Source organism: Globicephala melas, chromosome 3 (genome assembly GCF_963455315.2).
Source record: "Globicephala melas chromosome 3, mGloMel1.2, whole genome shotgun sequence".
NCBI classification, from domain to species: Eukaryota; Metazoa; Chordata; class Mammalia; order Artiodactyla; family Delphinidae; genus Globicephala; species Globicephala melas.
The window spans coordinates 55,131,935-55,150,961 of NC_083316.1; the positions used below are offsets into that span (position 1 = coordinate 55,131,935).

A 19,027-nucleotide genomic window follows, 5' to 3' on the forward strand; every position below is an offset into this window, starting at 1 on the left:
TGCTACCTTGGTCTTAAATATTAACTTCCCTTTTGCATGTAAAAGATGCACCTCTCCCCAAAGAAGGTAAGCTAACAATGTCATCTAGTCATACCAGTTCAAAGAGTCTTCACATTTTTTCAGATGTAGCTCTTCCTGATCTGGAGACCTATGAACTGAAAAGACAAGCTATACTGCTTCATACAGCCAGCAAACAATAGTGGAGGAGGACTGTAGCAATTCTGAAATATTGCTTGGCAAGTGATAGGAGGTGCCCTTTCGTAGGGGACAGGGAACACCTTTGGATTTGGCTCTCTGGAAGCAGTTCTTTATCTGTGGTTCATTCTACCCTTTGGGAGGTTCTCCCTATCCATTACTAACTTTGGCCATATCTGAAGAGGGCATTAGAGATTATGCCCATCTGAACAGCTTTCTTAGTTGGGGACCCAAATATCTTTTTACATCTCAAACAGTCACAGTCTTTTAAAATCCAGGCTAGTGGTGCTTTTGCTAATACATTTTTCTTAAAAATGGTGGTGGTGGTGATGGTTGTTTGGTTGGTTGTTTCGTCATATCAAACTATGATTTACCAGCTGACTGGTTTTATAAATAAAGTTTTATTGGAACAAAGCCACACCCATAGGTTTACATATTATCTATGGCTGCTTTCCCTCTACAATAGCATACGCTGGTCTCCTGCTTATGATGGTTCAGCTTAGGATATTTCAACTCTGATGGTGCAAAAGCTATGTGCATTTAGTAGAGACCATACTTTGAATTTTGAACTTTGATCTTTTCCTGGGCTAACACTACTCTCATGATGCTGGGCCGCAGCAGCGAGCCACATCTGTTAGCCACACAGTCACAGAGGCAAACAACCAGTATACTTAAACCATTCTGTTTTTCACTTTCAGTACAGTAGTCAATAAGTTACATGACATTTTCAACATTTTATTATAAAATAGGCTGTGTTAGATGATTTTGCCCAACTGTAGGTTAATGTAAGTGTTCTGAGCACATTTAAGGTTAGGTGTATTGGGACTTCCCTGGCGGTCTGGTGGTTAAGGCTTCACCTTCCAATGAAGGGAGTGCTGGTTCAATCCCTGGTCAGGGAACTAAGATTCCACATGCCTCGCTGCCAAAAAGCCAAAACATAAAACAGAAGCAATATTGTAACAAATTCAATAAAGACTTAAAAAAATACATTAAAAAAGGGTTAGGTGTATTAAATTCATTTTGACTTAGGATCTTTTCAACTTAGGATAGGTTTATTGGGACGTAACCCCATCATAAGATCTCTAGTTGAACTGAATTGAGTAGCTGCAACAGATTATATGCACCCCCAACCTCTTCTTCTTACAGTCATTGACTTGAAGGAACCAGTTGCCCTGTAGAAAGTTCTCTATGCTGATTAGTCTGATTGCTTCCTAGTAGTGTAGGTAGCTTGTTTCACCTCTTTATTCCTGTAAATCAGAAGTCAGATCTAAGTGCTTTATTAAAGTAGTTTCAATTTTTTTTTATCAAGAAAATTCACAAGTTGTTCTGGGTACTTTGTATTGCATCACATCAGGAAGTTGTCATACACAATGAGTTCTACCTAACAGATGTACAGCAAATGTCAGGAACGAGGTACATGGAACAAGAAAGTCAAAGGCCAGATAAGATAGGGACGTTAAGACACAATATAAGGTAGAATCAGATGGTGTGCTCCACAGGTCCATGAAAATAGTCAAGTAATAGCATTCAGGATATAGACTGTTGACTGAAAGAAAAATGCACAATGTAAGAGCTGTGAGTTGAGTTTTATTGTGTCCTACTGAGGACTAGGAGACAGCCTCTCAGAGAGCTCTGAGGAACTGCTCCGAAGAGGTAGGGGGACAGGCCAATTATATATGTGACTTTGGCTAATAAGTATGTGCAATCCAGTATACGTCTCAGTAGAAGGTTACTGCTAGTCAAGAGGAACAGATACACCAGTTAAGGATTTTAGTGCTTTTCTAAGTATGGGAGGATGCAAGAAACCAGAATCACAAAATTTCCTGAAATATATCTAAGGGCCTGTTTTGCCTGTTCTCCTAAAGCACAGAGTGCCTCCTCTGTTCTGAATTCCTTTCAGGGTATACTGTAGGTCAGGTATTGCAGTGGCTAATGACTTGATCCTTGTAGAACTGGAGGGTGGACAACATCCTTTGTTTTACAAGACGAAAATCACGAGACTTGCATGGGATGAGTAATCAAATGATGTGATGACAGGAGGGTGATTGAAACTGAGCAGCAGGAAGATAAGATAGGATTTGGTTTGCTGCCTCAGCTTCAGCTACTTTTATCATCTTCATCCTAGAAAGAACTAATCAAGAAGGGGCCTGGATGAGAATTCTGTGGAGTATGAATGCCAACACATACAAATAAATCCACAAGTAGAGAAAAGTCAGAGCATTTTCCTGGCAGTCTTCCCAAACAAAATTCATACCAATATGACCAGTAATTTGTATTGCATTTGACATTTTCTGAATTTATCATCAGGTATTCCCAGGAAACTTCTTGGTATTACAGGACTTGGAAAGTTTATCTTTTAATAAAATCTCTAGACATATATACACTAATATGTATAAAATAGATAACTAATAAGAACCTGCTGTATAAAAAAATAAAATTTAAAAAAAAATCTCAGGCTTCCCTGGTGGCGCAGTGGTTAAGAATCCACCTGTGGGCTTCCCTGGTGGCGCAGTGGTTGAGAGTCTGCCTGCTGATGCAGGGGACACGAGTTCGTGTCCCGGTCCGGGAAGATCCCACATGCCGCGGAGCGGCTGGGCCCGTGAGCCATGGCCGCTGAGACTGCGCGTCCAGAGCCAGTGCTCCGCAACGGGAGAAGCCACAACAGTGAGTAGGCCCACGTACCGCAAAAAAAAAAAAATCATGGGAATTCTTTGCCCATTTTCTTCATCTCTTAAGTATAATCATAAAGGAAAATGGCAAATATTTATTTTATTTAGAAAAGTAGCCAATAAATTCTCTCTTAAATGACCAGAATGAGAATCTAATATTGTAGATTTTCACATAGAAACTTGCTGTTTCTCTGAATGTAAATGAAAAGTCTGTGTACTAGGCATCTAAGCTGCTGTTGCTTTTGAGCTTTTCCCCACGAGCTTTATTGAGGTCATTGACAAAATTGTTAAATATTTAAAGTTTTCAGTGTGTTGATTTGATATATGTATACATTGTGAAAGGATTCCCACAATCCAGTTAACACATCCATCACCTCACATATTTACCTTTTCTTTCTTTTCTTTTTTTTGGTGAGAACATTTAAGTTCTACTCTCTTAGTAAATTTCAGTTGTACAATACAATGTCATCAAGTATAGTCACCATTTTTGAACTTTAAAAACACATTAGTTTATCTGGTTTCGGCAATGGTGACTTTAAAAAAATTTTTCTAATACACTTTTTTTATTATTATTTTTATTTTGTGTGCGGTACGCGGGCCTCTCACTGTTGTCCCTCTCCCGTTGCGGAGCACAGGCTCCGGACGCGCAGGCTCAGCAGCCATGGCTCACGGGCCCAGCCGCTCCGCAGCATGTGGGATCTTCCCGGACCGGGGCACAAACCCGTGTGCCTTGCATCGGCAGGCGGACTCTCAACCACTGCGCCACCAGGGAAGATCCACTTTATTTTTTAAAGCAGTTTTAGGTTCACAGCAAAATGGTGCAGAAAATCCAGAGTTCCCGTATACATACTTCTCGCACACAGACACAACTTCACCCCGCTGTCACCATCCCCGACTAGGGCGGTACATTTGTTACAACTGAACCCTAACATTAACATGTCATTATCACCCAAGGGTTGTATATTTTATGAGTTTTGAAAAATGTATAATGACATGTACCCACCATTATAGTATCGTACAGAATAGTTTCACCATCCTAAAAATCCCCTGTGCTCTGCCTATTTGTCCCTCCCTCTCCCCAACCCCTGGCAACCACTGATATTTTAAGTGTCTCCATAGTTTTGCCTTTTCCAGAGTGTCATATATTTGGAGTCATTCAGTATGTAGTTTTTTTGAGTACCATCTTTTACTCCCACTGTCGATGAAAATTCAATTAACTATTCAGTTGATATTCAATTAACTATCAAGATAAGAGTAGGGGGGGAGGAATTTTATGCAAGCCAAACAGGATTATAATCCAGGTAGCCGATTCTCAGAAAGCTCTGAGAACCTTTCCGCCTGTTAGAAGTCTAAGGCACAGTCATATATTTTTGAGACAAAGGATTGTACATCAAAATGACAAACCAATATTTTACATAAAGTTCACCAAGCATACATAAACCATGTGAGCAGCAAGTCACCGTGACCCCCTACAGATCTGGGAAAGAAGGCTATTGTTTTAAGAAGTTACATTGCTAGCGTCAGAAGAAAGAAAAAAACAAAAAGATCTTTGCAGTTGAGCAAGTGCTCCCATGTTTGATGAGCTCTGGTTAATGTGTAATGCAGATGCACGTGCACATTAGGGAGGGAGGAGGCCCAAAGGGACACACAGAGAATTTTATGTTTAATTTTTCTTGTCCTGTCTTAAAATACAAGTTTCATTTCATCACTACCAACGATATACATTAGTGCCTCTTTCCCTACAGCCTCCCCAAATCATATTCTCCAAATTCTGTCTGTTGGCCAATTTGACGGATTGAAAATAGCATTTCAGTGTAGTTTAAATTTTTCTTAGAATAAGGGAGGTTGAATGTCTTTTAACGTTTTTAAGGGCAATTTGTGTTTCTTTCCTGTAATTTACCGGTTCATGTGCTTTGCCCATTTAACCACTTTATCAATCTGATTTTAGAATATGTGCTGCTAAAACAAGCTTTGAAAGCTTTAAAAAAAAAAGATTCCTGGTGTCCTCCACACACATACTGAATCAGAAGGGCCCATATTTAGGCTCAATAACCCTCTAGATTTAGAAACCATTGACCTAGATCATCAAAATAAATTTGTCACTCTAAATATTTACAATAGTGTAAGGCTGCATTACCTACAAAGTTAAATGGCTGCAACATGTTGTGTATTAAAATTTTTTAACATTGTAAACATTAATATTTACCATAGAATTTAATATAGCGTGGTGGAATGGCATGGATGGCTCATGTTTCAAAAAGAAAAACTTGAACTTCTGAGTTTTCTCAAACTCCAAGTAGGCAGTAGTTTAATATCAGGACTAATGGTAGAGAAAGGAATCAGAATACCAAATCGAGAAATGTTAATAAGCAACGGGAATTAATACAACATTGTAAAACAACTACACTTCAATAAAAAAAAAAAAAAATAAGCAACGGAGTATGAGGTGGCCTTGTGTAGACCCGGAACTGACCACTCTTTCTGAGCTTGCTTCTTACTCCTAAACTTTAACGAGATTGTTCGTTTTAGGAAGCCACAAGAATTTATATTACTTATTTGATTTCAGATTAAATTTTGGACTACACTGAAACTGGAAACTGCCTATCTGGAGAAGAAATGGTCCCAGATCACTCATAGGCCGGTGAACAAAATAAATACAATACCACAAACCTTCGTCTGCAAAACGAAGCAATGGGAAACACCTGGGTCAGTTCCCAGGCAGGAATAGAGGAGGGGCGGTGTCAGGCACAAGTGGGTGGGGCTAGCTCCGCAGTGGAGGAGGGTCTCTCCCGAGCGCCCGCTCCTCCTCCGTGACGTCACAGGTAGAGCCCGCCCCCAGCCGCCCAGGACTCCTGTTATAACCGCTGCTCGCCAGGGCCCCGGAAGCTGCCCCTGTCGGGGGTCATGATGGGCAGCAAGATGGCGTCTGCCAGCAGGGTCGTTCAGGTAAGGAGACTCGGTTGCCTTTCCGCGCCGTAGGCAGTAGGGATGGTGCTGACTGTAGCACCGGCGCTGGGGAGGAAAGGCGGTGGTGGAGACTGCGCGGTGACCACGGCCCTGCATAGGGCCAGCAGCGGCTTCCCGGGGTGTATGTGAGAATTGGACCTTGAGCTCGTTGGGTCGGGCAGTGAGCCGGGGACCGCAGCTGACGGTTCGAGCCAGGCCGCGGGAGTGCATCTCAGCAGGTAGGCACATAGCTGTTCCGAAGTCCCTGGACTGCCCTCCACCGGGACCTCGTTAGCCTGTTAGGAGTCTGCAGTTTGGCTGTCCTGGCAATATCCTGGCCAATCAGCGACCAGTATTGTCTGTGTTGTCGCGGATCAGCCAATCGGAAGGAAGGCGGTAGCGGTGAGTGAAAGGAAGCGAACCCTGCTTCTGACCTGGTGTCCCTTCAAGGTCTTGGGAATGGCCAGAGAACTGGCCCCGCGGGCTGCATCTTCGCCGGAGGCGGGTTCTCCCCCACCAACCAGCGTCTGGTTACAGGCTGGATGGGGGAGAATGGAAAAAATACATATTTAAGTTTATCTGTAATATATGTCTTAGTGTTGGTTTCCTAAGCTTTTTTCCCCTGAATTTAGATTGGCGCTAGAGGAACTTTATTCTTAATCCACACATCAGTTACTAACTCCTGACAGCTTTTGTTTTTGCTTCTCCAGCTGTGACCTCTAGCTTAAATAGGAGAGGTAAAATTGGTATATAATGGGCGACAATCTCCACTTTTGTGGTTGCTTTACACGAGTTTTTTTCAACTCTTAAAGTATATTATTGTACAATTACCTTTTAACTTTGACACGAGAAGTGCATTTCCCTTTGCACATCTCTTAAAAGACCTTTTCTTAAAGTTATTTCGCTCTGAAAGAGAATCCTAGATCCCAGTCTTTGCTCCCATTGCAACGAATGATCCTCACTTATTCATTCAGCGGGTAGTTATTGAGCGTTAAAGGTGCTGTGAGGACAGGAGAACATCCGACAAAGGACTGGTATCCATAATAGATAATTATATATATCCATAATATATAGCCCAGTTTTTAAAATGGGTAAGAAAAACTTGATATTGCACAAAGCAAGATATTCAAATGAGCACTAAGCCAGTGAAAAGATACTCAACATCATTATTTGCCAGGAAAATGCAAATTAAAACCAGGACGTACTACCACACCCACCAAAATTATTTAAAAGACTGACAATACCAAGTGGTGATGAGAACATGAAGCACCTGAAACTCATACAATGCTAGTGGGAATATAAAATGGTACAGTCACTTTGAAAAACTTTTGTGGGCCTCTAATACTAGTTAAACATACCTACCCTATGTCCAAGCAGTTTTTCTCATAGGTTTATATCCCAGAGAAATGAGTGCATATACCTATTTAAAAAACTATATAAAAATGTTCATAGTTGCTTTATTAATAATAACCCCTAAACCAGAAATGATCCAAATGTCCATTAGCAAGATAAGGTGTGGTAGATTTGTTAAAATGGAACAGTACACAGCAATAATAAAGAACTTACTATTGATATATGCAACAACAATAAAAAAGATGCTGTGAGATATACAGTAAGAAATGGTCTGTCTCCTTTTAACAAAGCTGCAAAGACTTGTATTCAGGTTCATAATACAAAGCAGTATGTGCTGACATTATGTAATAATTACATGTTAACATTAGCAAAATGTATTGAGTACTTCTGTGCCAGGCCTATACTCAGTGCTGAGACTGCAGTGCCAACCAGACAATACATGGTGCCTCCACAGAGCTTAGAACTTGGCTGTTGATTGGTGTCTTTAAGAAAGAGTAGTATTTCAACAGGCTGGCACAAACTGATAGGAATTCACAAAGCATAGTGTCACCATTAAGTAGAGGGATTTGGCTGGACCACAGGGTATTCAAAAGTAATTTCAGAAGAGTAATTTATAAGTGTTCATTAAATGCCTGCTAAATGCCAAGCAGGGGCTTCCCTGGCGGTGCAGTGGCTAAGAATCCGCCTGCCAGTGCAGGGGACACAGGTTCAAGCCCTGGTCCAGGGAGATCCCACATGCTGCAGAGCAACTAAGCCTGCGCGCCACAACTACTGAGCCTGCTCTCTACAGCCCCTGAGCCACAATTACTGAGCCCGTGTGCCACAACTACTGAAGCCCGTGCGCCTAGAGCCCGTGCTCCGCAACAAGAGAAGCCACCGCAATGAGGAGCCCACGCACCACAACGAAGAGTAGCTCCACTCAACACAACTAGAGAAAGCCCGCGTGCGACAACGAAGACCCAACGCAGCCAAAAATAAATACATAAATAAATTTATTTAAAAATAATAATAATAAAATAAATGCCAAGCAGTATATATTTGTTATGTATGGGATGATGCAATAGTAGAAAGGAGATAGTTCATCATTCAGGAAATCGTTTGGCTGCATGAGACACAGGGGAAGAAGATAAGTGGTTGGATTAATTCAGGGTTTGAGCTTTACAGGTGAGGTGAAAATAAACCTCCAGCAAGGCAGTTGAGAGTGCTAAGAGGTTTTTGAATGGACTGTAGGTTCTAGGCTAGATGAGAAAGGAAGTAAAGTCAGGATGGAACCAATTGACTGGGAGAAAAGGGAACGATAAAGGAAATGAAGGGCTTGCTGGAACTGATGGTGGGAAATAACAGAGAAGAGAGTTGTAAGTTAAAAGGTTGTAGTTGAGTTTAGATTTTAGATTAAGATTTTAGGGATGGTACAGTTCTGAACTCAGTAAAGAATTAAGAGTAAAAGAAAAGAACCTTTCAGGAATAGATGCTAAACTGGAAAGAATATAAAGGCCAATAGGCAACTTGGAAGTTTTGCTAAAGGAAATAGTGGAGGAAAGGAGAAAAATGATTTTTTTAAAAAGTCACAGATAATGATTGAGGCCTAGGCAGGTCCCAACCTGTCTGCGGTTTGGGGTTGCTATCTGCCTTATAAAGCAAAGTAGAGAGTTTGTCTTCTGGGAAGACAAGAGTTGTCTTCTCCTCTAAAAAAGCCTCTTACATAGTTGGCTTTGGCATCTTCCACGAACAGGAGGGCAGGGATTGAGGCCTCATGAGGCTCGGTTTTCAGTTGAGGTAGAGAGAGGAGATGGTGGTTATAACCAGAAAGTCCAGAGTGGAGTGTTACCTCCAGAACTCGTCACTGTTAACTCTGCCTGGGCTTCATGAATCATAGAAGTGGATTCCTTAATAGAATAATAGTTTCCAAAAGAAATCACTGATAATGAAAAAAGGTGAAAGGGTTTCAGAGAAAATCATAGAGACGATAAAGACGAGACGATGCAACTTCTGTGTAATAAGTAGTCTATGAAAAAGTGACAGAGTTGACCAAGTCTCAAAACCTATAATTTAATAAAACTTTCCTGATACAAAAGAAAACTTAAAGTTATACCTTGTAGATTTGATCCAGTATGTTTGATTAATGAGTATATTCTAGTAAAATCATTAAATTTTAAAGAAAAAATTATTTGGTGATCCAAGCGACAAGACCAAGCACTTAAAAGAGAATGGAAGTTATCAGAGTTTTCAACAATAATACTTCATTAAGGAAAACATGTGGATAACATATTTAAGGTAGTTAAAGAAAATGTGAACCAAAGCTTTATCTAGCTACATTGACCTTCAAGTGTAAAGGCCACAAACTCTTCTTAACCTTTAATAACTCAGGGAATATTGTTCCCTGAAGCTCTTCTTACAGCTCTCACAGAGAATGAGCTTCAGACAACTAAGAAATACTTATTTGTACTTGTGGCTGTTTTAATATAGGAACTGGATGTAGGCACTGAATGTATTTAATTATAGAACTAAGACTAAATAATGCAGATAAGGGAGAAAGACTTGTTGATAATATTATTTTTTTTGACAGTATGGATCTAATAAAACTTTAAAATGGAGGGAATAAGGGGAAGAGTATACAGAAGGTAGAATAAACTTGCTAATTGCCTCTGGTTATTAAATGGTAGTAAAAGATGGGGAGGGAAGGCAGAGAAGAGATTACCATCAACTACCATTCTTTCTCATAATAGTGAACCAATAGATAGTATCTCAGAAACGGGCAACTAAGAGTATTATCTAAAGGTAGCAACATAACAAACATACAAAAGTACAAATCTTTCCAAATACCAAAAGACAAAACAACAAACCCCACAAATGAAAGCAAAGAAAAAAATCATATGACAAAGGACTTTATATTTAAATAATCATATAATGATATGACAGAAAATACACCAAACTTGTGAGTTATATCTATAAATTCAAATGGTGTAACTGCCCTTTTAAAAGTATTCTCATATTGGCCAACAAATGAATATTCAATGCTATGCTATATATGAGGCACAGCTAAAACTAAGAGACTTAGAAAGGTAGAAATAACAGGATAGTCAACTGATCTTTGACAAAGAAGCAAAGGCAATACAATAGAGAAAAGATAGTCTTTTCAATAAATGTTGCTGGAACAACTAGACATCCACTTGCAAAATATGAATCTAGACACAGACGTTATACCCTTCACAAAAATTAACTCAGAATGGATCATAGGCCTATATGTAAAGTGGAAAACTATAAAACTTCTAGAAGATAACAGAGAAGAAAACTTAGATGACCTTGGATTTGGCAGTGACTTTTTAAATACAACACCAAATGCACAATCCATGAAAGAAATAATTGATAAACTGGATGTCATTAAAATTAAAAATTTCTGGTCTGCAAAAGACACTGTGAAGAGAATGAGAAGACAAGCCACAGATTGGGAGAAAATATTTGCAAAAAGAATATCTAATAAAGGATGTTATTCAAGATATATAAAGAACTCTTAAAAGTTCCTTGGTGGCACAGTGGTTAAGAATCTGCCTGCCAATGCAGGGGACACAGGTTCGAGCCCTGGTCTGGGAAGATCCCACATGCCATGGAGGAGCTAAGCCCATGCACCACAGCTACTGAGCCTGTGCCCTAGAGCCCACGATCCACAACTACTGAAGCTCATACGCCCTAGAGCACGTGCTCCGCAACAAGAGAAGCCACCGCAATGAGGAGTCCATGCTCACCTGCAACTAGAGGAAGCCCGCGCACAGCAACGAAGGCCCAATGCAGCCAAAAATAATAAATAAATTTATATTTAAAAAAATGGGGCTTCCCTGGTGGCGCAGTGGTTGAGAGTCCGCCTGCCGATGCAGGGGACACGGGTTCGTGCCCCGGTCCGGGAAGATCCCACGTGCCACGGAGCGGCTGGGCCCTTGAGCCACGGCCGCTGAGCCTGTGCGTCCAGAGCCTGTGCTCCGCAATGGGAGAGGCCTCAATAGTGAGAGGCCCGTGTACCGGAAAAAAAAAAAGAAAGAAAGAAAAAAAAAGAAAGTCAACAATGAAAACAGCCTGACTAAAAAATGGGCAAAAGAGCTGAACAAACACCTCATCAAAGAAGATATACAGATGACAATGATATGAAAAGATGTTCAACATCATAGTCATTAGGGAATTAATTGCAAATTAAAACAACAGTAAGACACCTCTATATACCTATTAGAATGGCTGAAACCCAGAATACTGACACCACCAAATGCTGACAAGGAGGTGGAGCAATGGGAACTCTCATTCACTGCTGTTGAGAATGCAAAGTGCCACAGCCACTTCAGGAGGCAGTTTGGCAGTTTCTTACACAACTGAACATACTTTTACCATATGGTTGAACAATCGCACTTTTACCCAAATGAATTGAAAACTTACGTCCGAACAAAAACCTACACATGGATGTTTATAGCAGCTTCATTTATAATTGCCAAAACTTGGAAACAACCAAGATGTCTTTCAGTAGGTGAATGGATAAATAAACTGTGGTACATCCAGACAATGTAATATTACTCAACCCAAATTATATTATTGTAATATTATATTATTATATAATTATATATTTGTATATTATACAAATATAATTTATAATGTTATTTCAAAAAGAAACAAGCTACCAAGCCAGGAAAAATCATGGAAGAAACATACATGCATGTTACTAAATGAAAGAAGCCAATCTGAAAAGGCTACATGCTGTATGATTCCATCTGCATGACATTCTGGAAAAGGCAAAACTGTGGAGACAGTAAACAGATCAGTGGTTGCCAGAGATTGGGGAATGAAGGGATGAGTAGGCAGAACACAGAAGATGCTATAATAGTGAATATGTCATTGTACATTTGTCAAAACCCATAGAACGTACAACACCAAGAATGAACTCTAATGTAAAACTTTGGGTGATAATGACGTGTTAATATAGTTTCATCATTTGTAACAAATAGAATACTCTGGTGGGAGATGTCCACAGTGAGGAAGGCTAGGGGCTGGGGTGAGTGGGGGTGTGCCCAGTGGTATATGAGAACTGGAAGAAGATTGGAAACGACTCAAATTAACAACCCAAATTAACAGGGGGCTGGTTGAATAAACTCATGGCATTTATCCTGACTTCCTACTGATTCCCTCAGATTCCAGCCTTAACACTACAGTATTCTTCCTTGCCTTCCCTCATCCCATATTTATATGTTCTTTCTCTCACAGGGAAATCTCTGCCTTCCACAAACATCAATATGTATATACTCATTTGCTTAGTCCTACAATATATACAAAATGTATAGCTATATCTATACAACCAACCTACTAAGTAAAAAGTTCAAGATTTCTTTGTATTTCTTTTTGTCTTTAGACTGAAGGTATATAGTCCAAGCACTATGAAAGTTATTTGGATTAGCTCCTTTTTTTTCCTTAGTTATAAGCTGGTCAACTAATTGACAGACTTATTTGTTTCTCTTTGTATTTACATTTAGAGTTTAAAAAAGACAATTTTGAGACAGGAAAATTTGAGCATAGCTAAATAATAGATGATATTAAAGAATTATTTTTGTTAAGTGTGGGAAAAGTATTGGGACTATGGTTTAACCAAATCCTTTTCTGTTACATGATACATGTAGATGGTATTAACAGATGAGATGAGATGACTGGGATTTGTTTAATGGGGGAAGGGTTGATGAAATAAGATTGATTACTGTTGAAATTGTGTGATGTGTTTATCAGGGTTTATTATACTACTCTGTCTACTTTTATGTATTTTTAAAATTTTCTCTTAAAAAGGGGGGATACCAAGCTGTGGGAATTTAATCTATATGGGCATATTACCTTTTTTTTTTTTTTTTTTTTTCCGGCACACGGGCCTCTCACTGTTGTGGCCTCTCCCGCTGCGGAGCACAGGCTCCGGACGCGCAGGCCCAGCGGCCATGGCTCACGGGCCCAGCTGCTCCGCGGCATGTGGGATCCTCCCGGACCGGGGCATGAACCCGTGTCCCCTGCATCGGCAGGCGGACTCTCAACCACTGCGCCACCAGGGAAGCCCAACCATATTTTTAAGTGTACAAAAGCAATGTTGAAATGGGTTCTTTCTCTCTGGTGTATGTACATTTGTTTAAGTGTGCGTATACATACTTACATACCTATACAGTTAGCCCTTACCTACAAATGGTCTATTCACTCATTTGTCAGATGTTTGCTGAGCATTTACTATGTACTGGCTACTTCTGCAGAAGTACTTAATTTTCCATCTCTGCCTTTCCAGGAGCTTTGCTCTCCTGTAATCATTGGCTCATTTACTGTCCTCTACACAATATTCTTAGGATGTTCAGGTTGCTGTGGAAACACAGGAGGAGTTTTTAAATCAGATTTAGGAATCGGGAATCTTCTTAGAGAGGAGTGACAGTTGAGCTGTTTTCAAAGATAAGCAGTCAGATGAAAGTGGAGGCATGGAAGCGGGGTGGGACCTGGGAGAGATTCGTGGCAGAGCACACAAGCTGTAGATTGAATGGGGATGGAAATGGTATGAGGAGTTAGGGAAATGAAAAGTACTTCAGAATACCTGGAGTGAAAGGTACAGTGGTGGGGAATGAGGCTAGAGAGGTAGGGAGAGACCTGATCATGATGGGCCTGTGTGTGCCAAATGCGAGTTTGAAGTTTATCCTGAAAAGCTTAGGACTATAGGAAGGAAAGAACACTCTTTCAAGAAGCCTGGCTATGAAAAGAAACAGGTACTACGTGGAGTGAGAAGGTTTGTTTTTTAACACGAAAGATGTGAACATGCTTTAATGCTTAGGGAGACAACTATCTTCCAGCATTTTCTCACAGCAGCAGAATTATGGTGGTTAGTTTTCAGACCCATCCCTACAAGCCTATTTGCTTCTGTACTCATATAAAATGTGTAATGTGTAGTACATATATACAAATATATTGCAGATAAACACACACCTGTCTCACTAGTTACACAGCAACTTATAGATTACGTTAGTAAAAAATAGTACTCTGTTTATTAGAGTCTCAGCATTTTATATATATTCAGAAGATTTCATACTGAAAGTTCTGCTTAAGCTCCTCTGTAGCATTAACTGGAATTTTAGGGATAAAACATTAATACTCTTCAAATATCTTATTAAAAATGGTGTTCTAAATACATGTATTTCTATGGGTATAGGAAAAAGGCTGAAGTCAAGGGCTATCAAATGTTTAAATCTATTTTATGTGGGTTTTGGCTTATAGATGGTGTTTTCTTCTTTGTGCTTTTCTGTGTTTTTTCCAAATTTTTTACACAGAACATGGGTTACTTTTGTAGTCAGAAAAAGTATTCTTTTGATTACCTAATTTTCAATATGCTTTTTATCCTATTCTATCTAAACCACTAGGTATTAACATAGTAGAGAAACAACACTCAATACAAGTCAGGAAACTTGCAATTCTTACCAATCAGCAGGGTGATTTAGAAGTCATGCAACATAAAATCCTTGTCACCTTATAGGGTTGTTTTGAGGTCAGTAGGCAGTACAGTAAAATATCTTGTGATGTATAAAGTACAAAGTTCTTATGAATATCAGATAATAGTTTATAGACTAGCTGTCCTTGTTGGGAAAGAGTAAAATTTAAAATAGTAAAATTTAAAGTTGCTGTCAGGTACTAAGTTATTTTATTTTAACAAAAGCATCTGCTTGTGAGGTTCATTAGATTATTTCTTATGTAGTAAATGAGGTTATTTTAGTGCTTCATTTCTTTTTCATGCATTTTATTTTTCCTTTAGGTAGTCAAGCCACATACTCCATTAATAAGGTTCCCTGACAGAAGAGACAATCCTAAACCCAATGGTAAGCTGTAGTTTATTTATACTAAAAAGATATGTACATGCAGATTTATACATGAATATTCTATTATACACAATATTTCTCATTTTAGAATCCAGTAGACAATGGTAGCTTAGATCACAATGGTATGTTAGGTTGCATTAACTAACTTTCTATTACCTCCTTGTAAAAAAGTAGTAACTTGACAGTAGGTATTTCTGAATTTTTAATGATACTGTGTTTATATATGGGAATTTTTGTTCCACCTTCTGTCCTTCAGAAGAATGTCCCATGCTTATATTTGCAGAGATTATGATGAATAACCACCATTCCTATATTTCTCTCCCAGCTAACCTTTTCTTTCATTCACTGATTTATCTGTTCATTGAGGCAGTAAATATTTCTTGGATTGCCTTAGAACTTAACAATCATTGCCTATTACAGTAACTGAAGATTCTGAACAAGTTCTGTTTTTCTCTTACTGCTCTGTCAGCTGTCTTTAATTATAAGATACTTGACCTTTAATTCAGGGAGAATTTTAACAAATTTTGTATGGATATTTTTAACTTATTGTAACTCTTGAAAAATTAAGATATAGGTGACAAACAAGTATGGAGAAAACAAATCTCAACTTTCTTATTCTCCATTGTATGGTATTACCTGTAATCTCTACCATGTGACAAAATTTAAGTAATGTAAGTTATCCATACGGGTTGAACTCCACTACCTAGAAATTTCATTATTTTATGAACTTACTCTTCAATTTAGTAATTCATTCACTTAAAACTACCTCATTTGCTTTAAAAAGAACTTTATGAAACTATATATAGCTACCCAACGAAGTTACTCTATAATACTTATCTCTTGGATTGTAATACTTATCATTTTAAGAATAACTTGAGGGCTTCCCTGGTGGCGCAGTGGTTGGGGGTCTGCCTGCGGATTGGGGGGACGCGGGTTCCTGCCCCGGTCTGGGAAGATCCCACATGCCGCGGAGTGGCTGGGCCCGTGAGCCATGGCCGCCGAGCCTGTGCATCCGGAGCCTGTGCTCCGCAACAGGAGAGACCACAACAGTGAGAGGCCCGCGTACCGCAAAAAAAAAAAAGAATAACTTGATTATTTAATGATAGATAATTCAAAATAGTATTTTAAGACACTGCACAATTCCTCTATTTTTTTTTTTTTTTAATTTCAGTGTCAGAAGTTCTGAGATCAGCAGGACTACCGTCTCACTCTTCTTCAATTTCACAGCATTCTAAGGGAAGTAAATCGCCAGACTGGCTGATGCATCCGGGTCCACCAGACACTGCAGAGTTAATAAAAACTTTACCTCAGAAGTACAGAAGGAAACTTGTATCTCAAGAAGAAATTGAATTTATCCAAGTACGTTGTTGCTCTTTATCCCAATACTGTGGAAAACACCTCAACGTTATTGGCTTTGGAGTTTCATATTGCTGATTTCCATGTTCTTCCCATTGTCTTGTCAAGGTGTGTCCATAGCTAAGACAGGGATGGTCATGTAGGCCTGGACTATGAGAAATAAACGATGTTCGAGCCCTCAGTAAATGTGCATGAAGGAATATATGTGTAGAAGTATAGTATGGTAAATAGCAAAATATATATACCCCATGGAAAAAAGCTCTTTAGGGTCCTCATTAATTTTTTTTAAATTAATTTACTTTTCTCTGCGTTGGGTCTTCGTTGCTGTGCGTGGGCTTTCTCTAGTTGCGGCAAGCGGGGGCTACTCTTTGTTGCGGTGCATGGGCTTCTCATTGCGGTGGCTTCTCTTGTTGCAGAGCACGGGCTCTAGTCGTGCAGGCTTCAGTAGTTGTGGCACATGGACTCTGTAGTTGTGGCTTGCAGGCTCTAGAGCACAGGCTGGGCAGTCGTGGTGCATGGGCTTAGTTGCTTTGCGGCATGTGTGATCTTCCCGGACCAGGGCTCGAACCTGTGTCCCCTGCATCGGCAGGCAGATTCTTAACCACTGCGCCTCCAGGGAAGCCCCCTCATTGATTTTTTAGAGTGTAAAGGACCAAGAAATTTGAGGACCATTGATCTACGTCAACCTTGAGTCCTCTTCAGATCTGAAATTCTTTATAACATTGATAGGAGTGCCCCAAAGCTATGAAAAATCTGAAATTATTTTTAAAACCTAAAGATCATTTGATTAAAATGTTTCAAATTTGTATAGTGGCCATGAAAACATTTCTTTGTAAATGAAACACCTAATCTTATTGCTTTATTACTTCCTTTTCAGCGTGGAGGTCCAGAATAATCACTGACAGTGTGGCTGCTGTTTGTTTAATCAGACAAAGAAGAGTCTTTACAGTGAAGGACTTCCAGAATGACAAATGAGAAATTGTACATTAAACAACTTTAATAAAATTTCTGTACAAAAAAAAAGTATAGAAAATTTAGGACACTTGTATCTCCTAATTTATGTATCTTGGTCAGCTTCTCCACAAGCTTACCTGATTGTTTATATACTTTATACTTATTAAAGTATACATTTTTAAATGTTAGCCTATTAATTTACTCAGATAATCAAATTATCAAGCATTACAGTGTTGAACTATTAAAAGTACACAATGTCTAGTGAACAATCATAGGTTTACCATAATTTCACTTCTCTTTCAGTTTCTGTTTAAACATGGAAAGAATATATCCGGCAGAATTGCAGCTTTCTGGAAGTAATTTTCCTGGAATTGGATAAGGATCAGTGAAATAATGACTCCATTATTTGTTCTTAATTCTCTCAGTGTTTTTGCATTCACAAAGTTACTGGAGAATAACTGGCTCAATAAGCATATCATACTCTAAATAATAAAAATACAGCCATGGTAAAACAGATGCCTTTGTGGTATTAAGACTAGGGAGTTAACACAAAAGATTATGTAACCTGTGTTCAGAAAAAAATGTCAGTATCAAATGGAGAATAAGAGATCAAAATGAATATAGCATAGGAATAACATTTGACCAGAAATTTTAAGTTACTATGTTTTTAGGGGTGTTAAGAAAGTCTTGTTCTTTGGTTTATTTTACTGTTTGATTGTGATCATGTGTACAAATCCTGACAAGCATAAACCTTCTCAAACTTCATTGTACAAAAGCCTCATAAAATCAACCTATTCACCTTATTAAGGCAATTTACAGAATTTTAATAGGCTCTTCCTGTGCCAAGGGTATGTATGATTGTGAAAGTAAAGCCTCACAAAGTGAAATAAATTCTCTTCTATACCTTTAATGATTTCTAGAATATGCGTTAAAGAAGTCATCCCTAATAGTAAGGGTAACTCATGAGTAATAGACACAGTAGAATTGTTGAGTACGTTTTTGTATTTGCCCAGTTGCGTATGGATTAATCTTTATACTTTTTTTTCTTTTTTACTATTTCAGAGTTGATCTGCTTTTTGTGTAAATTCTGTATTGTGGCTTAGTATAAATGTTGCCCAACTTGAATGTGAAACAGGAGTTTGGTGCTAGCAATGAGCTATTCTGGTAACTCATGAGAAATACATGACTCATGATTTCTTTTTTATTATTTCAAAAATATACTTGGAAAAATTTCTTAAAAACTAGCACTATTCTCCTTTTTCTCCTTAGCTTTCTCATTTCAGTAAAAGGAAGCCCAAGGCAATTTTTTTGCTCTCAGGGTAGGTGCAGGAAATGAAGAGTGGCTTGAGTAATGTCGTGGGCCAGCAGTTAGAAACCCCAATACTGGTACCGTCTGAGGACCACCTTTACTACAGCTGCTGCCATGAAAGTTCCAATGAAAAAATATATCACTTTTACAGAATTTATGACTAGAGGTATGGCAAAAGGATGTTCGTGGGAATTGCTGTCATAGGATGAGCTCCCAAGGAGGATGGTGTCATAGAAAGAATTTGGGCTTGACTTAGAGTAAATAGCTTGTGTTTTCATTTAGGAGTTAAACAGTTAAGTATCTGTAACCGTTAGCAAATCGCTCAGTTTGTCCAACTTGCAGTTTTTTCTCCAGTACTATACAATGTGATAGGCAGGATCAAATTAGTGTAT

At 39.0% G+C, this 19,027-nt stretch overlaps 1 protein-coding gene across 2 annotated transcripts; it reads left to right on the forward strand.

Moving 5' to 3' along the window:
• Window positions 1-5,676: 5,676 nt before the first annotated feature.
• On the forward strand, window positions 5,677-18,567 carry KGD4 (alpha-ketoglutarate dehydrogenase subunit 4). 2 transcript variants are annotated; one of them, XR_009563278.1, is made up of 5 exons: window positions 5,677-5,810; window positions 14,953-15,016; window positions 16,188-16,375; window positions 17,250-17,353; window positions 17,630-18,567. XR_009563278.1 is itself a non-coding variant. In XM_030844792.2 (4 exons), exons 1-4 carry the CDS (start codon window positions 5,769-5,771, stop codon window positions 17,265-17,267), a joined length of 312 nt encoding a protein of 103 aa, XP_030700652.1. In that variant the 5' UTR covers window positions 5,677-5,768; the 3' UTR covers window positions 17,268-18,567. The 2 variants fall into 2 exon arrangements, 1 of the variants encoding a protein (XP_030700652.1); XM_030844792.2 differs by having other exon boundaries at window positions 17,250-18,567.
• Window positions 18,568-19,027: the final 460 nt, after the last annotated feature.

Bases quoted from the DNA above. Each gene is read 5' to 3' on its own strand.
- KGD4 (XM_030844792.2), top strand. From the start codon at position 5,769: ATGATGGGCAGCAAGATGGCGTCTGCCAGCAGGGTCGTTCAG. The intron at 5,811-14,952 runs GTAAGGAGACTC...TTTTTCCTTTAG, and splicing joins CTGCCAGCAGGGTCGTTCAG to GTAGTCAAGCCACATACTCC. The intron at 15,017-16,187 runs GTAAGCTGTAGT...TTTTAATTTCAG, and splicing joins AGACAATCCTAAACCCAATG to TGTCAGAAGTTCTGAGATCA.